The 17441-nt window shown below is 36.6% G+C and overlaps 4 protein-coding genes and 1 non-coding gene across 5 annotated transcripts; 3 read left to right on the plus strand and 2 right to left on the minus strand.

The window, feature by feature from the left end:
• Positions 1-130: 130 nt before the first annotated feature.
• Positions 131-7372, minus strand: C5L36_0A02380 (uncharacterized protein; the record flags this gene model as incomplete). Its single annotated transcript, XM_029463251.1, has 1 exon — positions 131-7372. The coding sequence occupies one exon, from the start codon at positions 7370-7372 to the stop codon at positions 131-133; it is 7242 nt and encodes a 2413-aa protein (XP_029319111.1).
• A 2735-nt stretch (positions 7373-10107) lies between these two features.
• On the plus strand, positions 10108-10180 carry C5L36_0Atrna1R. The gene has a single exon. It is a non-coding gene; the product is annotated as a tRNA-Arg (tRNA).
• A 193-nt stretch (positions 10181-10373) lies between these two features.
• C5L36_0A02390 (uncharacterized protein) lies at positions 10374-11813 on the plus strand (the record flags this gene model as incomplete). The annotated part of the gene is made up of 1 exon (XM_029463252.1): positions 10374-11813. One exon carries the CDS (start codon positions 10374-10376, stop codon positions 11811-11813), a length of 1440 nt encoding a protein of 479 aa, XP_029319112.1.
• Positions 11814-12698: 885 nt separating this feature from the next.
• Positions 12699-14687, plus strand: C5L36_0A02400 (uncharacterized protein; the record flags this gene model as incomplete). The annotated part of the gene is made up of 1 exon (XM_029463253.1): positions 12699-14687. One exon carries the CDS (start codon positions 12699-12701, stop codon positions 14685-14687), a length of 1989 nt encoding a protein of 662 aa, XP_029319113.1.
• Positions 14688-14836: 149 nt separating this feature from the next.
• Positions 14837-16975, minus strand: C5L36_0A02410 (uncharacterized protein; the record flags this gene model as incomplete). Its single annotated transcript, XM_029463254.1, has 1 exon — positions 14837-16975. One exon carries the CDS (start codon positions 16973-16975, stop codon positions 14837-14839), a length of 2139 nt encoding a protein of 712 aa, XP_029319114.1.
• Between the last annotated feature and the right edge of the window lie 466 nt (positions 16976-17441).

Genomic DNA, 17441 nt, shown 5'->3' on the forward strand with positions numbered 1-17441 from the left:
CATTGGAAAACACCTCGACGCGTCGCAACCGATATGAGGCCAACAATGCCAGTAAATAACTTTAGTATCTAAACCGTTGTATCGGTGCAGGGGAATTATATACATATATATCATAGCATAAAATTAAACACTACTGGCTGCTCTCTCCGTGTTTGGCATAATATGTATCTATTAGCTGAGAACATAAAGCTTCAGGAAGCAACGGTTTGTTCAGAAACCCACTCATTCCAATCTTAATACATCTATTCTTCTCCTCTGCATACACATTGGCACTTAATGCAACAATGCGTATACTATCACCATAAAGTTCTTTAGCTTCTACAGTAGCTTCAAACCCATCCTTACGTGGCATTTGTAAATCCATAAATACCAAATCGTAAGGATGTCCATCTTTTTCGACTTTTTCCAAACATTTTTCAATAACTTCAACCCCATCCTTCGCATGGTCGGATGAATACCCCAGTCTCTGCAACTGTAATTTCACAACCTTCATATTAATCATATTATCTTCGGCAATAAGAATAGATAATGGATATTTTTCTGCAATTTTTTCGGGTCCTTTCCTTCCTCTTGCAGATAGATTTGTACGTGAATTTTTTATCTTATGGGAATCAGTTTCATAAACTCCTCCATTCAATATTTCAGAAATACGTCGAATTTTATAAGGGTTGAATAATATGAAATCCACCAAACGTTGACTGTCATTTTGCATACTCTTCGATCCCTGTCTGTTCCTGTCTCTTTCTTCTTCGTCGCCTTCAAAATCAACAAACTCGGGAATTTTAGTAGCAAACGGAACTTGATAAATTAAAATGCTCTTCTTGAATATTAATCGCAATTCTTCCAATTCTTCCTTTGTAGTGATCAGCCCACTGAAAATAAAAATGTAATCTGCTCCAACCGCTTTTTTCTGCGTATGTTCGTCAACTTTGGGAAACACAAGAATGTTATCTGGTCTTATACCTCCTCTATGTAATGATATCTTCAAAGATTTAATGCTTAATTCTCTGGTATCAAACATCACAACTTTTTTTTCTTGAACTTCTTTTGCCACATCTAATAGTTTGTCTTTCTCACCTTTAGTTGTAAATGTGAAGAAGAAACGGGTACCTTTACCTTCCGTGCTTTCATAATCTAAATCTCCTCCCATCAATTCTGCCAACTTTTTAGAGATCGCCAGGCCCAGCCCGGAACCCCCGTATATACGCTTACTTGACCCATCAAGCTGACTGAAAACTTTAAACAATCTAGCCTTACTTCCTTTGGGAATACCAATTCCTGAATCACTAACCTCAATCTTGAATTCGTATCTCGACTCGCTGACCTCTGTATAACTACTTCTAATTAAAATATGCCCTTCGCTAGTGAATTTACTAGCATTACCAACCAAGTTGATAATAACTTGTGTTACTCTCGTCTTATCACCAAATACAATATTGAAGGGATACGCATCATCAATAAACACAAGTTCTAAGCTCTTATGTGAGATTTGATCACCAATTAACTGGATAGAATCCTCAATGCACTGTGTTAGATTGAAAGGTTCATAATCCAACGCTAATGAACCATGCTCCAGTTTAGAAAACGATAAAATACCATCAACAATATTCAAAGTAACCAGTGCAGAATTTTTAATTGTTTCAACGTACATTCTTTGGGATTTGGTTAGCTTTGTATCCAGCAAAAGAACCGCACATGACATTAATGAATTAAAGGGGGTTCTGATTTCATGTGACATATTAGCCAAGAAACTTGTTTTATCAGCAGTAGCTTCTTCAGCAGCCTCTTTGGCAATTTGCAATTTCTCCAACATGTCAATTTTGCTGATCGAGATAAAGCTTTGTAAGCAAACATATTCAATTTGCTTAATTTTTCGGCTTTGTGTAAAACTTTCCCTCATATGGCTCTCCAGATATAAACTACCAATTACTTCCCCGTTTGGAGATCTGATAGGGATACAAAAACAGTTTTCACAATTGCTATTTTCATAATAGGGGTCCCTGTTCTTGAAGTTGCTATCAAAATAAAACTTATCAGAGTCTCTCCAAATAGATGCATTTCTTTTCATACATTCTCGAACTAGCTGAATTGGAACTAAGTCTCCTCTTAATGACATAATCTCATTGTCCAGGAATCTAAACTCGTCATTTAGCATACCAAGAGCCTTAACAAAAGGAATGCCACTATCGGAATTCACTACTAGGCAAGAATAATCTGTTTTCAAGAAACGTGAAGCAAAACCAAGAAGAGTTTTCGTGATATCCTCTATATCATTGGATTGTGCGATTCTCACTGAAAGATCCATTACCATTGAGTTATCCCATTCTTGATCGCTAGTGGCTTCGTTTTTAAATCCAACATCGTCTTCCGTACTGAATCCCAAACTTGAGCTTTCAATACCAACACTCGATGGAGGTTCGTCGTCGCCATATACGCTATCACCATTTGAAGCGGTCTCAAGCTTTCCTGATATTGACTCCGATAACAGGGTATTATTTGTATTAGAAAGGGGGTCACCTTCAGTACTGCCATTGTTTTTTAACCTGAAAGCTGCTAATATTGAAGAATCTGAACTTCTTTCATCTACACTTCTTTCTAAGGAAACATTTGGTTTCATACCCATATGATCAGGAATAGTATCAAAAGAGCTCATGCTGCTTTGTTGTAATGCATTCAAGTCGGATATAAGTAGAGATGTAGAAGCTCTTCGCCGATGCTTGATATGTGACATATCTAAATTACCATTTACAATATCACCTAACTCCTTCTCGAGTTGCTCAACTTTTACTTTTAAACCCCAAGTCTTATAACTTTCATATGCAATTTTAAAATATTTATTGGCCAACCTATTACTGCTAGATACCGAACCAGACCATCTTGCTGTCTCTTCTGTAACAATTGCTTTGAGCAAAAAATTTTGGTATTCACTGCATGCTTCAACTGCTGTTTCAAAGGCAGATAAGATATCAATCTGTGAAAAATTGGTACTGTCGAGAACCATGCACAACGAGTCAACAATCAAATAAACACACATAAAAACAGAAGGGTTTTGCGTAGAAACCTCTTGGAAGTAAGTTCTGTTTTCTTTCATCAATATAGCGACCTTATCTGCTTGGTCTTTGGTTTGTGGCTGTTTGGAGTTTATCAATCTTCTTTGGTTACTATATATTAGCAAAGAAGACATAAACCTCGCCCAGATCAGTTCAATGGAAGCTAATTCTTCAGACCATTCCTCTGTGATTTCATTTAATGCTATTTCTGCGCCCATTTCGTAACGTTTGAAAATGTAGCATGCAAAGCACTTGTTAGTGTTAAATATTAGTTTAACATGGTAGATTCTGAGGGTTTCATCATTGTGTGAATATTTTAGGTAATCTTCGTAAGTAATGTCTCCAGTAACAACGTACAAAATCCCGGTAACAATCGAATACATTGTGTCATATACTTCGTCTGCAGTTTTGTTATTAATCGTACTTTCTTTTAAAGATCGTGTTCTCTCTATTAGTCTCGATACAGTTAATCCCCTCGTAACCCATAGATGAAACTTGAATTTCAACAAAATAGCCCGAGAAAAATGAGAATCCAAAACCTGGGGAACAACTGGAATCGAATCAAATGCTTGCTCAACCACTTCACATGGCTCAATTATAGAGCCAACCAAAAAAAAATACCATCTAAATGAGAGATTCAATAATTCAATAGCTTCCATGCTACCATAATTTGACATACTAAACCCTAGTTTGCAATATTCGTGCGCCCTCTTTATACCAATCTGATCAATAGATGCTTCTATGCTTGCGAGCACGATCATACTGAAATTACAATAAATTGATTTGCCATATTGTAGAAACAAGCACACATTCATTATGTTGCAAAATGGTACTAGACATTTTTTTCCCAAGTAAACAGAAAAACTATTTAATTCAACCAGCACTTTTTCAATCATGAGGATTCTTTGATCCGTATTAATTGCATTGCTCCTTAATAGCTGACGGATTTCGGAAATAGAAGATGGAAGTTTGGGCCTCAAGACATCGTGAGTATATCTATCAACTTCCGAATCAGTCATAGTACTCAAATCTAACTCAAAGTCTAATATATTTAGTATTTTGATGCATATTTCATAAGATTCCTCCCATCTGTTGAGCTTGGTTAAAGATCTATGTTTTGAGAGCATGAACTCAGCAGCAATTAGAGGCTTTGTGCAGTACTTCTCCAATGCCAGGTCAACAAGTTCTATACATTTTTCATGGTTCTCTTTCAAGAAACATATATGAATTTCAATCCATTCTAAAATTTTCAAGATGTCATTATCTACGGTTAACTTCATCGAAGTTTGAAAATAGCTGAGTGCAGCAATATATTCATGTGCTGTATAGGCTAACCACCCTGCCGTAATAATGATTTTCAGGTAAGTTGGGTATTCATCTTCATTTGCAATTTTGATTGAGCACATAAAGTGATAAGCAATGGAGTAACACTCAAGTTTAGTTAGCTCAGTTAGTTCAGCTCTTCCTTTAATATTTGCAAATAGTCTTAAACCACAGATTCTGTGGATTTTCTCCTGCCTACCGGGTTCCTGAAACTTCATAATATTTTCCTTAATTGATTCGTGACGAAATTGAAGCTTGACATTACGTAGTAATTTTTCTTTCTCATCGGGCTTTAATTCGTTCAAAATAAAGCCTTTCTCATTAAGGAGATGAATGGGTAACTTAGCTGTGTTTGAACAAAATTCTAGGATTCCAACAATTGCACCAGTGAACAATGCAGTAAATGTATCGGTGAGGCTTGACTCTGTGACAACCAGTAAATCATATAAGTTGAAAATGCTACACGGTGTGATACATGCGGCATACTGCAGTGTTTCCACTGTTTTGCTATCACCTAATCCAAGATCATTTACTGAGTCAAATAAAAAATTGCCAGATAAAACTTCATGTTTACTTCTTGCAAATGTTTTGTAGTAAATTTCAACAGGATCTACTGCTTCTTCATGTTCCATTTGTGAAAAATGAACTTGAGTCAAAATTTCTTTGACCATCAATGGGTTTCCCCTGGTTTTGCGATATATTGATTCAGCTAATACTCTTCGTTGTTCAGTAACGCTTGGTCTATCTGCGAGCTCAAAGTAAAACCTGGCATTATACGATTGTATCCTTTTCCATGCAAACTGACTATCATATAGTTGTAGGGACAGTCCCACCGTCTCTTCCACATTATCAAACGTTAATGGCTTTAAGTTAAGAATTTTCTTTTTCAGGAATTCTGGAATCTCTTGGTCGCATTCAATGTTCTCTTGCTTCTTAACAGTATAAGATGATAAAACTGTGAAGTTCAACTCTTCTGGTTCGAAGGATTGAAAATGGTCCCATAATTGTTCAAACAGCACAGCTTCATTCTCTGAAATTTCATCAATATTCTCAATAACTAGAACCCAACCGGCATGTCTGGCAAATAATTCCACCAACTTTTTCATTATGTATTGACGGTCCAACTCTTCCTGGTAAAAAGAATGTTTACTATTGGATCGTCTTAGCTGTTTGTAGCGTTTACCAAGTAACTTGTACATCTCGGGAACCGTATCAAACAACAGCGATAGATCTGCTTTCACCTCTGTGGTAAAAAGATTTCTCCAAAACAATATCCACGAGCTTTCCAATCCTAGAATTTCTTTTAAAATTTGGCTTAATAAAAACTCGAATGTCTGGAATCTTGAGTTATAGTACTGCCTTGGGTGGCATTTCCAATAAGAATAGAAAACTTTATTAATCGAACATGATTGTCTCAAATGCTGTAAAATCGTAGTTTTTCCAACACCTTGTTCGCCAACTAATGTCACAGACTCAACGCTTATTTTACGAATTAGATGATTTAGCTTTTTCATAATAGAGTCTCTTCCTATTACTTTTGAGGGAATGGTGATTGGAATTCTCAGAAACGTTGTAGTTTTGTACTCTTGATATAATACTCTGGAAGTTTTCTCAAAGTAAATAAGGGATAAGTCATGGAGTATATGATCAAATGATGAATACCTTTTATTTGGATCTACTTCAGTCATCTTGGCTATAACTTTAGAAAAGTTTACGTCAATAGTATTGTTTATTTCATGTAATGGCTGGTACTTTGTTGTGAGAACAGTGGTGATTAGCAGAGACGTATTTATGGCTTTTAAGTTTCTACCCGATAACATCGAATAAAATATGCACCCTGCACTATACATGTCAGCCCTAAAATCAACTGACAACACAGGATTGAAATTCTCCGGAGCTGTAAAGGGTAGGTACGTCTGAGAGTATGTTTTATTGACACCTCTATATGGAGAATCAATCTTTTCCAAAAAGGAAGAAAATGCAAAATCAAATCCCATTAGATATACGTCAAGTGTTTTCTGGTTGACCAAGACATTTGAAGAAGTCAATGAATTCACAACTACTCCATAACAATTTAGCTTTTTAAGTATTTTCAAAAGGTTGAAAAATATCAACATCATCTTGATAATATCACTCTTGATCCCTATGTCAAGTAGTACCAACGGTACAGCTTCTTCTCCAATTGGATGAACTGCTATTATACTTGAATTGTCGTTCACAAAATTTATTTTCGTACATGGAAGTACCCCTTCCATATCCGATGGGCATGTTTTTGGCCGATAATTCCAATCCAATTTCTCCACAAAATGAGGAAATCCGCATCTTGGAACCCTATTGTTGAGGCCACTTGTAATGTAGTAACTATTAACTAACCGGGAGACAGTTCCTAAAGTTGAATTATGAGCGAACCTGATGATAACCAGATTTTTTGTGTCTCGATGAATAGCTATATATGATGATATGACATCAGCGGGATTCTCTACGTCCAACTTCACCTTTATGTTGTACTCTTGGAGAATATTTTCTAGGGATTCATTATTACTTAAACTTCCATCGAATAAGTGACTTTTGTCTGCCATCGAAGCATTTATGAAGTCACTATCATGTGGGTGAAAAACAGGTTGATTGCTTATTGGATAAGAAAATCGTTCCAACTCCTGAAGAACATTGTGATAAGACTCCTTGGTTGAGGCTGATGGTAAAGGCACATTGGCATATGATGGAGAGGTGGGAGTCAGTTCGTCTAGCCCAGAAGACAATGGTGATGTCAAAATTGGCGACAAGAAGAAGCCCAGACTTGATGGTCGATTGACGGTGTACTTAGGCAAATTGAAACTCTCTGTGGATATCGATGTCATATTCTCTCCCGAAGTTGAAGATAAACTTGGATTCTTTCGTGCACCGGATCTACGTAAAGAAAAATAATCATTGGAGGTATTGTTCTTTCGGCTATGTGGGGAGTTTGGCTTGAAACTCGGCGTGTATCCCCTGTCTTCCATACCTTAATATGGCAAAGGAAATAATTTTTAGTTATGTATAAGAAACAGATCTAACCTTATAAATAACACAATACTGCAAGAAAACATCAGTGACGGCACGAAAGTAACAAAACGCTTCATATCGATCCCAGCCCTTGGCTTAATCTAAATTCTATGGCTGATCTGCATATTGAACAATCACAAAATGCATTTTTTTTTTTCAAGAACAGCGAAAATCCCTTCATGCATTCTAGAATCTCAACAACTTCACCTATTGTTGCTAGCTCACAGTGTGCATCAATATATTCCAAACAACTTATTTAGTGTACCACCGTTTTTGCTTATCACTTTTATTGAATCATAAAGGAAAAATGCTTTTCATGAAACTTTTCAACCTCCCACTTACCAAAATGTTGAGAATCTTTGTAGACTGCTAAAGTTAGTGAAGCCGTGTGTTCTTAGCGCATAAATTCTTATGCCTTAATTAATTAAGCTCCATGTACTTCAATTTCAGCTTCCGCTACTAAGCCAAATGTAAACCCCAAGAGCGCATATCCAGTGTACCCAGACACCTGTTTTAGAAGTACGTATAGCTATACCTACAGATACTAGTACTCCATCCTGGGAAAAATTGTTTCATCCATTAAAATCTTTGAAAGAAGCGTTGATTGTATAATTGTAGTCCGTGTTGATGGTTCCACAATGTCTTATGATTCGAAGCTTAGCAAAACAGACAGTGTAAATATTTTAAAAAGCACTTGCCCGAACACACGCATATCACAGTGAGATAAATATTCATGCTTGTTATTGAGAAAAACACTCAAGATAATACAGCTTTTATTTATATTTATTTTTTGAAGTTTCAACTGGTATCGCATAATATCAGTGAACAGAGTGGGTTTTTTGCTTAAATGTACTTTGGGGTGAGTTTTTAAAAAAAGTTTAAGTTTTGTGTTCTTATTATGTTTCAATGAATAGCAAAGAATAATAGAATTTTTTTTGTTAGAAAAAGTGTTGATTTTCATCAAAGTGATACTATTGTCTTCTCGACTTTAACAATATTTTATTTCGTGAGTACGACGCTCTAAAGCTTTTTTCCTTTGTTGTACGAAATCAAAAATAAACTAACCGGCTGTTATTTACTCTGACATCATAACCTAAAAAATGTAGTATTTTTAATAATGCCTGTTCGAATCGGTAGCCACACACATTACCAAATTTAAGCCGTGGACTTTCTTTTGAGAGTGAATAAGAATAGCATTTTCAGTTACATGAACTGTCAAATTTCAGATGTTGTTGTTTCCTAAATTATTTAGTTTAACTTTGCAGCTCTTGCCAATAAAAACTAACTTTATCCATGGGCATCTGCTTTATTACACATCTTAGATTTTTATGGCAATATGAGTGCCTCTTTTTAGTTTTTTATTTGAGATTTCTTAGAGGCTCTTTCAATATCAGTACAAGCGGTTACTTTCAGTATAAATACCCAACATTGAGTTGATAAAAAGCAAGGTCAAATTAAGATTAATTTGTAATTATCTTATTAATGGGTTATCTTTGGTGTTACTTAATTAGTATTTTAGTTGCTTATGGGTATTATAAATTCGAAATACCTTAGATATTCAGATGAAAATTTGAAGAATAAACTGTTGTTAAAGGAACCGATATAAAACAGAATATAACAAAAAACGAAAGAAATGACAGTAAATTGTTAATTATATAAATAACAAAAGTGTACCATTCTAGAAACACATAAATGGGTTCATTGGGACTGGATATTAGATATGAGCTTAACTAGGTTAGTTGGGAACAATTACTCCCTTATTCTGACTGTTTGCCCTTTTAGTTCTTTCGGTCTCATTAGGACTGGTAATCTTCTTTTAGTTTGAATGCTTAATGTTTTATTATTCTGTCTCAAAGCTAATTGCTTTAACAAACTTAGATAAACTCATATTTAATTTTACTGTAGTCAAAAAAATATAGTTTATTTGAAATATAGAATTCGAAATTAAAACATCAAGTATAGGTTTTAAGTCTAACTCTATCCACCATGATTAATACCTCTGCCTTTAAAGATTATGAAAGGGATTGTTCAGGATGTGTTCCAAAAAAGGAAGTGCCAGTAGATAGACAATAACATACTGATGTTTAGGTTTCGAATTTAGAATAGTGATGTTAACAAGGGTCAAGTATCCGGAGTAGAAAGCAAAGAGAATTAGTCCCGTTGATCATGTAGAGCATAGGCATAGAGAAGCCGTCGGAGACACTGTCATTGGCATAAATTAACTATTATTTATCAATGGGCTATGACAGGGCTGGCATATTAAAAAAATAAAGACCTAAAACGTGATAAGCTCGTACAGAAATCTGCTATACCAAAAAGAGTAGCAACTGAGGGTGATCCCAGGTTGCGGGCATGAAGTATATGAGACAGACAATATCCTGTTATATAGGATTGATATTGTTGATATAGCTCTTAATCGGGAGTGAAAGCAGCAGAAGGAGAAAGAGAGAAGATCTATTACTACTTCTACTACGACTAACTTCCACCACGCCCATTGTCTACTCGTGCGATTACACACCTATTGCGTAATTACTAATACGTGTATCACAATTATCATTCCTGCGTACAATACTATAGCTATTGATAAGATAAGTGATTATTCTTGAAAAAGATTCAGCTGTCGAAACATCTCAAATTATAATCAGGAAATAATTTTGAGTGGTTACACCTAGTCCTTTACAAGTTAAGATTCGCCCGTGTAGCGTAATGGTTAACGCGTTTGACTTCTAATCAAAAGATTCTGGGTTCGACTCCCAGCATGGGTGCAGGCGATATCTAAATTTTTTTTCACTTTTTTGGATTTTAAAACTTAAATTCTCGAAATTTCTAGAGCAAAAAAAGGCAATGAGACATTTCATCATGAATTTGAAATACCAATGATATTATCCAAACGTTTTCTTTTTTTCCAGTTTTTTTTTAAAGGTTATCTTTTTAAGATTGGCAACCAATACTAACTATATGAATAAGCTAATGTTAAATGCGTTAAAGGTTAGATCATTCAACCGGTTTAATGTCTCAAGTCTAAGGCTGATTAGACAATTTCATGCGACTTCAATTTCACGTCTCGATGATCCATATAAGACACTAGGAGTTGGTAAAGATTCAAGTGCTTCTGAAATTAAGAAGGCGTACTATAAATTAGCAAAAAAACTGCATCCTGATGTTAACCACGAAGAAGGAGCAGATGAAAAATTCCATAAAATCCAAGAAGCTTATGATATTTTATCTGATACCACAAAGAAACAGCAATATGACCAATTTGGTGCCGCGGCATTCAACCAGGGCGGTGGAGGTGGACCTGGAGCTGGTCATCCATATGGAGGCGGAAATCCTTTTGCTGGGTTTGGAGGATTTGGAGGATTTGGACAAGGGGGTGGACAAGGTGGTTTTGATATCAATTTTGAAGACCTATTTGGCGGATTTACTGGACATCAAGGTGGTAGAAGGGGAGGTATGCAGCATTTTCAAGGTGAAGATATTGAGATACTGAAGACAATCCCCTTTAAGGATGCGGTTTTTGGTACGGAAGTTAAAGTCGGATATAGTGCGGTTGTTGAATGTGATGCCTGTCATGGACTAGGCTTAAAGAAAAACAGAAAGAAATCTACATGTAGGGTTTGTAATGGTACGGGAACTCAGACTCATGTTTTACAAGGCGGATTCCATATGGCATCAACGTGTAAAGCATGTAATGGTACAGGTGTTCAAATAAATCCAGGTGATGAGTGTAGCTCCTGTCATGGGGAAGGTGTTAAAACCCAAATCAAACAAACCGAGGTGAGGCTACCTGCAGGTATCAAAGACGGAGCTAGATTAAGGGTTGCCGGTGCTGGTGATGCTCCACATATGGCAAAGTCAAGCTCTTATAAATTGAGCAACGGTGATCTAATTATCCGTATCAGGGTTCAGCCAGATCCTGTTTTCAAGAGAGAAGGTAGAGACTTGATTTGCCATCTAGATATTCCAATGACGACAGCTGCATTAGGTGGTACTGTGGAGGTGCCAACAATTGACGGCCAGAAAATCAAACTGAGGGTTTCCGCAGGCAGTCAGCCTGGTAAAACCATTGAAATTCCAAATCAGGGTGTTCCGTTGAACGACAGACCCGGATCACCAAGGGGTTCAATGAAGGTTGTTCTTGGGGTGAAGACATTGAGACCGCAGAATGCCACTCAAGTTGCTCTATTAGAGGCTGTTGCAGATGCGTTTGGTGATAATACAGCCAAACGGATGGATCCAGATTGGAAACCATTGGAGGGGCTATATAAGGAGGGCAAAGAAAGCGAAGGCCATGCCTGTGAAGAACCAAATAACTTGAAGAGAATCGAATCGTTTTTGAGTAAGACCTTCAGAAAGATCCTTGGAGAGAAAGATAACGGGAATGAGAAGAAAGATTGATTTCCCAAGAAATGAAGATTTACCTAGTAACGAAAAACCCCATATAATTCAGCTATACCTGCACATACCGATTTACGTAAATTAGATAGCTATAAAGTATTTTTCCTGTTTATAGAACCTGATAGTTATATAGTTACATATGTTGAAGAGTGACATCGAACAATGCGAACGCGCTTGGTCGTCTCCTTCCTTATTTGGAATTGAATTCCTTCTAGCGCATTGTTTATGTTTACAAATAATTAAGGGGGTTGGACGAAAGAGAATTGAGGGCACGCAAATAGGATTAGATTTCGCTCTGGGATTTCACACACAGATTATATGAATCTAGTTGCAAAGACCTAGCTTGCACTGCATCTACTTTGTAAAGGCAGGCATGAGGGTAGATATAATGTGTTCCACTCTACAATACATAAACCAGCCATGAAAACAAAGGAATCTATTTTTAGGAGGGAAATTAATCCTGGTAATTTTGTTCAGATGTTTATACGGTCGAAAAAAAGAAAAATCGGTAAAAAAAAGGTTCTCGAATTTCGGTTCTGCTGCAATTTCCTGATGTGTTACAGGTGACATTGTTTGAAAACTGGACATGTATTCCTTCGTGTTGCAAGTGTTGTAAAACTACGCATAGTCCCTGGATCTTCATCCAATATCTCAAATGTTCTTTTTAGCTGGTTAGCTTTGTATCTTTTGTCTTTTTGTGTTCATTCTGTAGTGAAAGGTGATATACATCTCCCTGTTTCACAATTGCATTCGTTCTCTTGTCTCCTTGTCTCTCTCTCTCACCTGTTGCTAAAAATATATATCAAACTTTCGTTAATATCGATCAATATTTCTACCTAACCATACCGCCAACATTTTACATTTTCTTTAAGCTGAAGGTTAGCCATGTTTCCATCTCTTGATGTCATCCAAGAAAATTTCGAAGATGTCCCCTTAGACTTTAATACCCAAGCACAACAGACTTTTTACAATGTAAATAGGCCAAACTCATCACGCTCTTTGAATAATATATCAAAATCTAAGTTGTCAAGATTTAATTACTCTAATAGCTCTTTCTCTAATTCTTCCAAGGAGTTGTTATTGACTCCATCTCAAAGATTAAAAATAATTAAGCATCAACGACTAGAAAAGTCCCAAGATAAGCTATCAACCAATTACCCTGAAAACTTCAATACATCAGATTTCTTATCTGACGATGTTATTCCTGATGATATGATTGTTTTTGATGTTCCTTCCCTTTACTCTCTGCAAACATTGTCAACAAACAAACTAAAGGCTCGGAAACCCTCTCTTAGACGCAGAAACAGTGTATCTTCATCCACCGCATCGACTACTGAAACAATTATTACAAATACCCACAATATTAATCAACGAATAGAGGAATCTACAGGTGTAGTTAACGCCAACAGTTCAATGCAAGTAGTACAGAACCGCACTTCGCTTCTGTCTAATTCGACTCACTCTTCGGTCGTTTCGTCTCCGGCTACAAGAACCTCATCTATTTTCTCTCACACCTCTGACGTCTCAGATTTCAGAAGTTCCATAGAAGAAGCATCAAGTCCTCTATCGAAAGAAGTCAAACTTTTGTCTTTAAATAAAGACATAAAACTAGAAGAATCGTTGCAAAGAATGACCATGTTAAAGAATATGTCAAAGTTATCTCAAATTGATTCCCCGACCCCTGATACAGAAAAAATTCATTATTTAACTACCACAAGGCAACAAAATCTACCACCTAAAACTAAATATGAAATACTGAAACATGAAAAAGATTACCATGATTTACTCGAGGCAGAGCTTTACCATGAGCAAGAAAACTTGAGAAAGCATCAATTGTTGCAGGAGAAATTGAAATCACAACGTGAAAGGGATGAGAAATCATGGAAGAAGGTCATCGACAATTATGATAAACTGGTCAAACTTCCACAGACGAGAGAACTTTGGTGGAGATACGTACCTAGTAAATATAGATATAAGATCTGGGAGAGACAAATTATCAGCGTCAAGAAAACAACAATTGAAGCAGAACTCATTATTGAAAGTTTGGAGAAGGCTTCAGAAATAATCAATGATGCTTGTGACTTCAAAATAATCAAGGATGAACTAAGGAAGAAACAAAAGGAAAAGGAATATCAAAATATAAGAGAAAACATATCTTTTATTGAAAAAGTTTCCTACAGGTTACAATTTGCATTTCCTGAACTTCATATTTTCCAGTTTGGTGAACATTTTGATAATGTCCTGCATATAGCTGTTGCGTTTGAGCGTTTAAAAACTAAGAACCGCAAGCTTGAGCCAATTATGATCGAGAGCCTAATCAATTTGATTTGTGTTTTTTATTATGTTTTCCAAGATTTATTTACATCACTTAATTGTTTTGTCTCCCTAATCCTAAGAAAATTACCATTTGCTATGCTCACGGCCTCAGACGCTGATATACCGTCTACCTTAGCTGAGGATTTACAAATGGAGAATACCCAACCACCTTATTTGAAAGATATCAAGGATCAATGTGATAAATATCTACTTCAGTTGATACCCCCATTATTTAACCATTTTGTGCAGGCTGATATAAATCCGCTCAAAGTGATACAAGGTTTAACGTGTTGTTTTTTCACAAATCAACTGGAATTTGATATAGTATTGCGGGTTATTGATATATACCTATTCGAAGGAGACATAATGTTGTTAAGAACTTCACTTGCATTGTTGAAAAGGATATCGTATAAACTGTATGGGAGTAATGAGGAAGTTTACTCTTTACTGAATTCAAATAAGCTGTTTAAGATAACTCCAACACTAAATGTCGGAGAAACGACTGATTTTATCAACGAGATTAGAAACGTTTTAAAGAAAGAAAAAACACAGAATTAATTGGATTCTATGTTTATTCAATTTTTGGAACTTCTTTTTGTTGGAAATTTGTGCACTTTTGTTTTATAAGGGTGTTTGTATTATTTTTGATTTTAAAGATTGAAACATTAATTTATATATTATACATTATAGTAGTGTCATAGTAGCTTCTATTGGCAACTCTGAATAGTTTTCAATAACTCTTCACCATCCGCGGATGTTTTAACTCTAGCTATGTAGGTTTCTAGGTTCCCATCAGAGGTCACAGATGGAATTCTGAGCATATTCTTTTTCTCGCCCATTAACTCATACTTCATTTGAGGAAGAACACGTACATTTAGCAAAACATTTCCTGAACCATCAGATCTGACAAGAATTCTTGATTTTGAGTTTGAAACGTTTTTCAAAATTTTGAATTCACCAACACCCACATTGTCATAAGCTTTTGTCTCGGTATTAAACTTCGTAATTTTCGAACGCTTTAATATTAGCACATCTTCATTTTCTTCACCGTTTTGGACATCAACTTTTTTCGTCAGATTCACAACGGCAAAACTACCTTGAACGGTATCCTTTTCTGCCTCGTTCGCATCTGGATCAACGTCAGCCTTGGAACTTTCCCTATCTTCTCCATTGGCAGACTGTGTTTGTTTAGCTGATGGTGCTGTGAAATTAAAAACAGAGGACGAAGTGTTGTTAAAGGTAGCGTTTGAGCCAAAATTGAAAGGGTTAGAAGTGTCGGATTTAGAGCCTTCTTTTTTACCAAAAGAAAACGCATAAGAAGGAGCGGATGTCCCTGAACTTGAATTACTCGACCCAAATTGAAATGCACTTGTTGTGTTTGAAGGTTGTGTAGCAGTATTGCTGCCAAATGTAAATGCAGGTTTAGTCTCTTCCTTCTTGTCTTCTGGCTTTCCAAAGGAGAATGCAGGTTTAGTCTCCTCCTTCTTGTCTTCTGGCTTTCCAAAGGAGAATGCAGGTTTAGTCTCTTCCTTCTTATCTTCTGGCTTTCCAAAGGAGAATGCAGGTTTAGTCTCCTCCTTCTTGTCTTCTGGCTTTCCAAAGGAGAATGCAGGTTTAGTCTCCTCCTTCTTGTCTTCTGGCTTTCCAAAGGAGAATGCAGGTTTAGTCTCCTCCTTCTTGTCTTCTGGCTTTCCAAAGGAGAATGCAGGTTTAGTCTCCTCCTTCTTGTCTTCTGGCTTTCCAAAGGAGAATGCAGGTTTAGTCTCCTCCTTCTTGTCTTCTGGCTTTCCAAAGGAGAATGCAGGTTTAGTCTCCTCCTTCTTGTCTTCTGGCTTTCCAAAGGAGAATGCAGGTTTAGTCTCCTCCTTCTTGTCTTCTGGCTTTCCAAAGGAGAATGCAGGTTTAGTCTCCTCCTTCTTGTCTTCTGGCTTTCCAAAGGAGAATGCAGGTTTAGTCTCTTCATTCTTATCTTCTGGCTTTCCAAAAGAGAATGCAGGCTTCACCTCTTCTTTTTTTACATTTGTCTCAGTAGGAAACTTGAATACAGCATCTGAAATCTTCACATTAGTTGAAAATGTTGGACCTTTAATCTCAATATCCTCAGAATCAGAATCATCTTTTGGAGGGACATAACCAAATTTAAATCCGCCTTTAGCTTTGGGTAATTCCCCAATCTTGAACTCAGGTCCTTTTATTTCAACTTGTTTCTTCTCACTATCATCACTGTTATCTGAATCTGGATCGGCCTCGACCTTAATTGGTTGTGAAGATTGGTGGGAAATTTCTGCCTTCGACACTGTAACTTGGTTGGACTCGGGCTCAGTTGATTTATTAAGTGAGGCGAACATTGCAAATGGATTTGGCTTTGTTTTGTCATCGGCAGACTTGATAACATCAGCCTTGATTTCTACCTTTGGAACATCAAGTCTCTTAACGTCAATTTTCTTTTCTTGTACCTTCTTCACATAATCTAAATATTTAGAACAAATCTCAGAAAAGTCAGCAATCGGATTTTTGTTGATGCCATCATTAACAGATTTCAGGAAATTTGCATTCAATGACTTCATTTGCGAGATAGTCAAAGAATCGTAAGTAACATCCCCGTTAAAAATGGCACTAGTTTTATTCTGCTTAATAGAAAGTGCGGCATTTGCATCAGCAGACGGACGAGTGGCTCTCTTCATGAATCTCCTATTGGCTCCAGCAATTTTACGAGTAGCCATAACTTCAGCAGATGCTACTTGTGGAGTATCCATTTGTGATTCACCATCAGAAGAGTCAACGTCAGCCCCACGTGCCAGGACCTGATCTTTCGTTAACTGTTGTTTGGTTCTCTTACCGGACATCTTTTCCTATGACTTCTATGAAACTTCTGCAAACTCCTGTAGCATCTTTCAACGGATCCTATGCATATGTGAGTGTAAAGTTGTATCACCATTAAAACAAAACACTAGGTTCACACAAGGGGTTGCCATGCAAATCACGTGCTGAAGATAAGGTTTCTTTAAAAATTGTAATATTTTTTTTATGTGTGGTGTGCGGGTGCTTTTTGCTGAGAAGTTTGCGTCTTTTTACCTTTCCAGAAAGAGAAAACAGCAGTCCCTCAGAGGGAATTGGGGGAGCGAGTCACCGGGAGCGAGAGATTCTGGAGAGTTGGGAGAGTGTATACTTGAATTTGTTAAGAACTTGAAAATCTGTTTTCTGATTGTATTCTTTGATACTTCTCTTTTAGCACGAACACAGCTTAAACGTATGTACACCATAACCTGAAACCAGTTGAGAGTTGATTTTGATCTAATGGGATGGAGGAGC

The sequence above is a fragment of the Pichia kudriavzevii genome, chromosome 1 (assembly GCF_003054445.1).
Source record: "Pichia kudriavzevii chromosome 1, complete sequence".
Lineage (NCBI taxonomy): Eukaryota > Fungi > Ascomycota > Pichiomycetes > Pichiales > Pichiaceae > Pichia > Pichia kudriavzevii.